The sequence below is a fragment of the Arachis duranensis genome, chromosome 10 (assembly GCF_000817695.3).
Source record: "Arachis duranensis cultivar V14167 chromosome 10, aradu.V14167.gnm2.J7QH, whole genome shotgun sequence".
In the NCBI taxonomy this organism is placed as follows: Eukaryota; Viridiplantae; Streptophyta; class Magnoliopsida; order Fabales; family Fabaceae; genus Arachis; species Arachis duranensis.
In genome coordinates, this window is record NC_029781.3 from 93,298,605 (window position 1) to 93,307,903 (window position 9,299).

General features: G+C 36.3%; 1 protein-coding gene across 1 annotated transcript; it reads right to left on the reverse strand.

Moving 5' to 3' along the window:
* Window positions 1-5,379: 5,379 nt before the first annotated feature.
* Window positions 5,380-6,699, reverse strand: LOC107470892 (uncharacterized). Its single transcript, XM_016090303.1, has 2 exons — window positions 6,201-6,699; window positions 5,380-6,098 (listed from the first exon to the last, which is right to left on the reverse strand). The coding sequence occupies exons 1-2, from the start codon at window positions 6,697-6,699 to the stop codon at window positions 5,380-5,382; spliced, it is 1,218 nt and encodes a 405-aa protein (XP_015945789.1).
* Window positions 6,700-9,299: the final 2,600 nt, after the last annotated feature.

Genomic DNA, 9,299 nt, shown 5'->3' on the forward strand with positions numbered 1-9,299 from the left:
TATTTATTAATTTTTTTGACAAAACTGATTTGTCTGTCTAATTTTAATAAAAATAATATAATTTAACTGATTATATATATTAAATTTTAATTATTAAAAAATATTTTTAAAAAAAGATATTTTTACCATCTTTATCTGAGTGGATCCATAATTAAATATTTGATTAAATTGTTATTTAATAATTTTTAATTATCTATTTTATTTACTTTATACGAAGATAATTTTATGTGAGTAGAAGTTAATATTAGTTGATTGTATATATGTTCGTCGTTTTCCTTTCTTTTAATATGTGTTTCTTAAGAGGCACATAAGTAGGAAAAGAACCCTCTAAAATGTTGGAATAAATAATTTTATTAATCCAAATTATCCATATTAAATTACCAAAAGTATAATATAATGTGGAATCATACCTTTATTCATAAGAGTCAGAAATTGATGGAAGAATTTGAATTTTGTAGTTCTTTCGATCTTTTTCAATCAAAGTCTTCTGTATTTCTAGGTGGCTGAATTGCAACTCCTTTAATGGAGAAAGAGCAATAAATGCGGCTTTGATATATTGGGGACCGAAACCTGAAAGCCTATTTATATTTGAGCATGACACCCATTAAACCTTAAAACTCAAATAAAATAATATCTAAAATCCAAAAGATAATATATCTAAAATTCAAAAGATAATTATCTAAGGAATAAAAGATAACGTCTAATTTTATTCTCATTTAATTCCAAATCAAAAGTAATAATGACTTATTCAATTTAGCATTTATAACAATAATTGAGATCACTATTATATAAGTCATTTAATTTAAAATAGCATAATTTATTATTATAATTAATATATATATTATTCACAAATAAATTAAAAAATTAAATAATTTTTCAACAATCGATAATTTTGTGTTTCAACCGTTATGACGCTTTTTAATTTACATATTGTACCCTAGCTGGTTTATGATAATGATATGGGGGTGGCAGGTGTGTAACCAAGTTGTGGTGTCAGGGGGAAAGCTACTCGGACCCTCCGAGTTCAAGACAGAAAACGCACGGTCCGACTCCAGTGCATTTGGCTCAGGTTGGTGAGGGACTCGGACCCTCCGAGATGGCTGAGCTTCACGGACCGTCCGATTTTTGTTGGACCAATCGCACGGTCCGAGTTGGTTTAACAATGGACACGCGTTGCTTCCCCGTTGAGTCCCTAAACGGTGCCCCTCATAAACACAGAAAGAAAAGTTAGCTCCCTCACCATCCGAATGCACACTTTACTCCCACTAACCTTTCACCCTCACAGCCTTCTTCTTCATTTCTCTGAGTTTTGCATGGTGGAGGAGCAACAACAATGCCAAAAAAATACAAAATTAAAGATGTTGATCGATCTGAGCTTCATATTATTCACTATCTCAGTGATCCTGATTATGTAAGTATTTTTTTAATTTTTTTAAAATTTTTTAATTTTTTATATTTATAATTATTAAAATATAAAATTTCAATATTATGATTGTTGTTAGACACACAGTTGAAGAATATAAATAGAATGATTATGACTAATTTATGAATATTAGTTATATTATTTTAAAATATTTTGAACAGATTAATAATTATATTTATGATGATTAAAATTTTTTTTATGATTATATTGTTGTTAGACATGCACTTGAAGAACATAAATGGAATGATCATGACTAATTTTTTATTGTTTGTTAGATTTGTTTAAAATTATTTTACAGATTATTAATTATATAAATCATGATTAGGAAATTTGTTATGATTATGTTGTTGTTAGACGTGTAGTTGAAGAATATAAATAGAATGGTTATGACTAATTTTTAAATATTTGTTAGGTTTTATTTAAATATTTTTTTACAGATTATTAATTATATATATCATGATAAGAAAATTTTTTATGATTATGTTGTTGTTGTTGTTTAGTTTTGTGTTTTTGGCTGTAGTAGTAAGTAGTAGATAATGTAAATTTTTTATAAATTTATTTATTTTTAGTATAATTATTATTTGTAAGCCAATGTTATTTAAATGTGTTTTTAAGAAATTAAGTATAACTGTTATCGATTTTGGTTAAATGTTATTATTATTGTGATAAAGTGTTAATGCTGAGTTGATTAGAAAGGTTATTTTAATTAAGCCATGTTAGATATTTCTTTATGAGAATATTTAAATAATTTTAATTGTAGTAATTATTATTAGCAAGTTAATTATTAGCGTTGTTAGAATATGAATGATGGCATATACAGATTTATTAATATTTTGTATTGCAGGGGAAAAATTTTTTAACAAAAGAGTAATTAATTAACGTTCGATATTATTGTGGATGTTGTAAATATTGTTGAGATTTATGATTAGGAATATATGTATTTGTAATGAGTTTCATTAGCAGTTATGAATACTTTTGAGGATTAACTAGTTAAATTTAGAAGTTACAAGAGTTAGTTGTATAAGGATTCAGTCAAAGGATTGATGATGGTAAGTTAGTAATTCTTAATAATTTGATTAGTAATTTGTTATGTTTGTTTTGTAGAAATCAAGAATGTTGACATGTAACCATCCACTTCCTCCGGATCGGTACAACGAAAGGGTGGAGGATCATTTGCGAATTACCGGGTTCTATCATGCATCTCAGATTGGGATAGTGCAGTGTCAGAAAGCATTGGTAAATGCTCTAATTGAACGTTGGCACCCAGAGACACATACTTTCCACCTTCCCATTGGTGAATGTGCCGTAACTCTTGAAGACGTGGCTTTAATTCTTGGTCTTCCGACGGATGGTCTTCCAATAACGGGGATGGCAATGAGTAGTGTCGAAGCGTTACAGGCTGAGTGTTTGGATCAATTTGGAGTTGCACCGTCTAAGGACGAGTGTCGAGGATGCTGTATAAAACTGACGTGGCTGCGTGATCTGAAAGAAAATTTACAGTTGACTGATGAGATAAGTATACATAGGTATGTGAAGTGCCACATTATGTTGCTTATCGGGACGATCTTGTTTGGGGATAAGTCTGGGGCAGGAGTGCATTGGAAATTTCTACCCTTGTTACGTGATTTTGGTAGTATTGGTCAGTATAGTTGGGGAGCGGCATGCCTGGCACATCTCTACAGGGCATTATGCCGGGCTTCCCGTTTTAACTGCAAGGAAATAAATGGTCCACTAACACTTCTACTCTGTTGGGCTTGGATCAGGCTGCCATACCTATCGCCGCTACCTAGGGAACCTCGAAGTTTTCCGCTAGCAAACAGGTAATAATTTGTTACAATGTACCCGTATCTTGATATTTAAGATTCATTTAATGGTAGTTGAGGTAATTGAATATATCATAATAGGTGGCGGAACTGGGAGCGTGGTGACCGACGATATAGATATATGAAGTTAGCTCACTTTAGGAAGTCATTTGATGAACTTCAGGAAGGGCACGTGTGTTTTAATTAAAGTAGTATTAGTTTTTGGTTTATGGTCTGAGACATAATTATACAGCATTGTTATTGTAATTGGCATTGTGGACTGTTATGTTGAGGTTCCTTTATTTTTTCCAGTTTGTTTGGGTTGCTTATGCTGTGGATCGGGTAGATCCGAACATCATTCCTCCTGAAATCTACATGCAGTCGGTGGTTTGGAGCGCTACAGTTCCGTTGGTATCATTTGAATGTATCGAGTGGCATGCTACCGATAGGTTTAGGCGACAGTTTGGTTTTGTTCAGGGACTACCTAGCCAGGAGCGGAATCTAGAGAAGGCGCATGGAGAAACCCTGAAGGGTCCCAAGAATCTTAATTGGGCCACGGAACCGAGTCATTCAAAATGGGTGATGCATTGGTCAAACAGGTATTAGGTATAACTACGTTCTATCTGAGCTTCCCATGCCTTCACATCATCTACTAGATAGTTACATGCATTGGTACCGATCAAAATATGGGGACCACTTGAACTTGTCAAATCTTGTGGGTCAAGATAATGATGAAAGTGATCAGGATATGGAGGAAGGTGATCAGGATTTGGATGAGGATAATCAGGATACCGATGAGGGTAGTCAGGATATGGATGATGACAATCAAGTAGAAGAGCCACATTCGCTGCATATATTACCTCCAAACCTGATTCCAGAAGAACAACCTCAGTCCTCAAGCCATTATGTACCTCAGACACAGTTTCCCCCATCAGTTCCAATAAGTCAACAATATTGGGGAACCTCACAGTTTGAAACAGGAGAAGGATGTTCTTTTAGCCAGTTGCTTGAGTTGATGTCTGCAGATCCTAGACTATCACAATATGGACATCAGCCTGAGTTCATGGCAGGTAGGTATTCATTGGATGCGAGGTATCCGGGCCATACATCATCGGTTGCTTCTGGGAGGTTTGTGTCGGTTGACTCTAGTAGGAGTGATGGTGGACGCGGAGCTTTTTTTAGTCAGAATCCTAACCGTGTTTCCATAGGACTCATTGAGGAAAATGCTAACACACTCGAGAGAGAGATAGGTGCGTATCTAGTAGATGACCCGGATGACGAGGAGGATCATGAGGATGATGAAATAGAGGACTTCGATGAGGATGAGGAATCTCGTAATGATGGTATTATGTTTTGTATTTTACTTTACATGTTCCATTACTTATTTATTTTTTGTTCATAACTGGCATCTCTTTTTGACTTTTAGTAAATCATATGTGGTATATGTCTTGCTTTGATTACCTGATGCACTACATTTAATTATTTTTTATAAATTGTATACAGGTCAGGCACGCACTCCGGATGAAACCTCCAAAGGTTACAATCTGAGGATTGATCCACCACGTCGCAGTGGTAGTCGCTACACTCCATCTGTCTTCAAAAAGGCGGCCAAGAAATGCAAGAATTTTGTCAAGGATGTGAAGTGGGGGCATGAGAAAGTAGTTGTGTTGTAAATTATTTATTTAAGTAGTAATCACCTGGACTATGTTGTATTTATGTTGTATGTTTAGAGTGTGTACGCACTACATTTATGTTGTATGTTTAGAGTATTTATGCACTACGGACACTATTCAGGTATTATTGATCTTGACTACGTATTAAGCTACAGGTATTGTATATGTACGGCTTTGGATCGGACTGGCTGGATCAGTAATGAAACCTTTAAACCGGACCGGCCGGTTCATTCAGAAAAACATTACAATATAAAAACCGTTTTAAGATAAAAACAAATTAAAAGCATTATACAATGTTACACATATCAGGTCAAGTTACCTCAAAATGACAACCCATGCCATACTAGTGACGTTCTACACCTACCACAATGTGAACCTACTGAGCATCTCCGTCGGCAGTTGTACCAGCTGACTGACGGCATCTACTACGACTGTGTCCCTCAGCTCCACATAGCGTACATCGCCTAGGACGACGTAACATTCATGTGTCCATCTCATTCAAGAAGCGCGTCATCCTGGGGCGCCCTTTCGAGACACGTCTCAGATACGGATTCGGTACGTAGCGAGGACCGTTGTACGCAGGCCATGTCGTCGGGTTACCTAGTGGCCTAAATCTTGCTCGGTACACCCGCCGAACTTGGTCCATCTTATACACATCATGCACATATAGTTTCCAATCCAGTCGCTGGTTTGCGCAACATGCGAACACATGTCTACAGGGGATCCGGTTCACCTGGAACTCATCACAGTCACATCGAAGACCACGTAGATCGACTGCAAACTCCAGTCCGCTTGGCATCTCACGCACCTCGAAGACCTCATTCTGCCGGTCAAAGCAACTGACCTGTATGTTTCCTGATGCAAGTTGGTTTGCATGCAACTTCGAGATCACGACTTCGGAGAACACATGGCCAGCATTAATCCGCGCTTCTGCCTCTACTCTTTTTCTGGTGAAAAGCTCGTTTAGCCTGTAGAATGTTGCCTTGACAAGAGCAGTAATGGGAAGATTGCGTGCACCCTTCAACACTGAATTGATGCATTCCACTAGATTCGTTGTCATGTGACCCCATCGGTATCCACCATCAAACGCCAATGCGTACTGTTCGCGAGGAATTCGGTTTAACCAGTTAGTATACGCTTCCCCCCGTTCCCGTAATCCCTGGTAACGCACTTCATACTCCCGCACCGTCCTGGAATATCCTAGAGGATAGCAACAAAAAAAAAGATAAATTATAAATGTTGAAAACAAATATTAATGTTTAACAACTGTTAATAAGTTACTTAAATTTAGTAAATGATTACCTATGTTGACGACCAACTTTTGGAGGTACGGTGCCTTGAATTTCCGCAGAAAATTCGACTCTATATGCCTGATGCAGAACATATGAAAAGCTCTAGGAGGTGACCAGGCTCCGTTACTCCGTTCCACAGCTGCATTGATGAATTCGTGTCGGTCGGATATTAGTCCCACACCATCCCGAGTGACAACATGTTGACGCAAGTTACTAAGGAAAAAGTGACATGCATCAGAAGTCTCTCCCTCGACAATAGCAAACGCAATTGGGACGATATTGTTGTTGCCATCCTGTGAAACTGCGACTAGGAGACAACCCTTATACTTTCCGTACAAGTGAGTCCCGTCCACCTGGACAACTGGCTTACAATGTCTGAATGCCCTGATACAGGGGTAATAACTCCAAAATACTCTATGCAGTACCCGAATATGACCAACCAAGTCATCGCCTTGGTATGCAGGCATAGTCTCAAAATGGACAACAGCTGATGGCTCCTTATGACACATGGCCTCAAACCATATAGGCAACGCTTCGTACGATGCCTCCCAACCTCCAAATATTTTTTCTACTACCCTTTGCTTAGCCAACCATGCTTTCCTTGGCATAAAATGTCAAAGGCTCAGACTCATACACCTGGTAGTCTACGCTTCATCGTATGGTATACTCTTTTATTGCCTTAATAACAGCTTCCCGGGAACTAAACTCCATCCCAACAGCAAATCCACCATTTGCGACAATAGGAACTTCTGCCAGGACAACCAGCATGGGAAAAATTTCAATAAATACGTATATATTTCAAAACCCTACTAAATTAATATTAACTGCATCAAGTATGATATAAATCCAACCCTAACATCATGTTACTGGGTAACTTTTTTTCACAAATACCGACATGAACGTCAGATGTAAAAAACTGGCCCAGACCGACCAGGTCAACCGTCAACCCCGATGAACCAAATACTAACCGGTCCGGTTCTCTAAGTCACATCTACAAACACACGTTAACTTTCATTTTCGTAATGTAGAGAATTTTATTATTATTTTCTACCCAATACCTATAGTGTATAACGTAAATAATAATAAAATATTAACTTCTATGTTCTATATTAGTTTAAAATAACGTTATATGTTTCAAATGTTAGTGAACACATATGTTGACTTTTATTTTTTTAACTTCTTACTATTTTTTAATTTTTTTTTACATAGGATCGGGTCAACCGGTTCAATGTCTAACACATACATGACATCAACGCATGCTAAAATAATGGTTAATAAATACTAATTCATTCATAAATAATTCAATAACTAAATAAAAAAAACTATTATTTTTTTATAACGTACCTGCAGTCATATATTCCGGAAACTTCGGAACATGCATGGCTTCCAAGTCCAGAACTCGCATGAATGAAGGCTCCCCAAACGGCATATCGTTTGCGAGTGCATCTGCCACCTCTGTCACATCTGGATCCATATTTCTGTCACCATGATCTTCATCTCCATCTGCACCAACACATTCGTAGTTGCTTTCGAACTCTTCTTCACTGTCACTATTATAATCTTCCCATAGAATATTCCGGTCAGCCTCAGATTGTTCAAACTCAACATACAACTCGATAAACGAGATCTGCGCCCGGTTTTCAATATACATTGAAAACATCTCCTGCATACTTGCTTCGTCCGTCACATATCTTGTTTGAAATTGGACAAACCCACCAAATACCGGTACGGGATATCTGTATAGAACACAGGATATTTTTTTTGCCCTCTCAGAATCAATCTTCTCACAGATCAAACCTTTGAGTTCTTCAAAGGAAATGATAAAAGGAATAACAACATCTACTGGATTTTTATGAAAGAGATCCAGAAATACGAAACAGAGGAAGCGGCGCTGAAGAAGGTGAAGAAGACGGGTAACCTAACACTAACTCATTGCACACTTTTATATAGACTCTATACTCAACTCGGACCATTCGACTAGGTTAACTTCATTCAAAAATATATTAAACAACCAAATCGGACCATGCGTTTTCATAAACCGGTTCTGCCATCCCTAGCCAAAACAGACGGTCCGACTCCAGTCGCTACATGCAACTCGGACCGTTCGAGTTCTCTTCCAACTCAGCCATATCGCAGGGTCCGATTTATCCGCACCAAACCATTTTTCCTCCCCACCACAAATCGGACCGTGCGTCTTCGGGTTTAGGAAATTCACAAACGAAGAACTCGGACGGTCCGAGTTCTTCTCCCAAAAGCTGCTAAAATTCTGCCCCACATACATGTCTAACCCCTTTATTTCCATATCGATGAAAAGCTCACATACAGGCTCTATTTCCATAAAATTGAGCCCCGTTATGATTGATGTCAAATTTTAAAATATAATTAAAAAGTGTTTAAAAACTAAAATTAACGGGACACGTATATGGTGCTTGGATGACGCCAATTTATGAATATTCATATGTGTCTTTCTTCATATTTCTATTTCTGTATTTCAAGTACATTATCCAATAGTAAAATTAGGTAATTAGTAACCACAAAGTCTAACGATGCCAACATCACTCAAAATCAATAAGGTACGGACTACGGGGTACCGCAAATTAAAGCCACGTATTAATCAGATTTTGCACTTCTCATTTCTCTATAGTGGTGACTGGTGAGTGTGAATTGTGAATAAAAGACCCTGATTGAGACAGTGGCAACGAATGGTGATGAGATCCTCACTTTCTAATAATTCTAGTAATAACTATTAATAATGTATGATCATGCTTCGCAAAATATTATGTATAGTACAAAATATTATGTATTTTGCGAGTAAATAGTCAAATTGATTTTTAAAATTTATTTATTAATTAAAAGTTATTTCTTAAAAATTTCGTTAAATTAAATTGGATTTTTAAATTTACCAACATCAGTAACATACGTCTTTATGCAGAATGATTCGGGAGACCAACATGCATGATTGATGTTGATAAATTTAAGAGACTAATTTTAGTAAAAACTAGTATATGTTCTCGTACTTTGTACGGGATAATACATAAAATTATATTAAAAATTTTATTAAAAAATTAAATTATATATAGTAATTATTATATTATAAATATTTTATAAA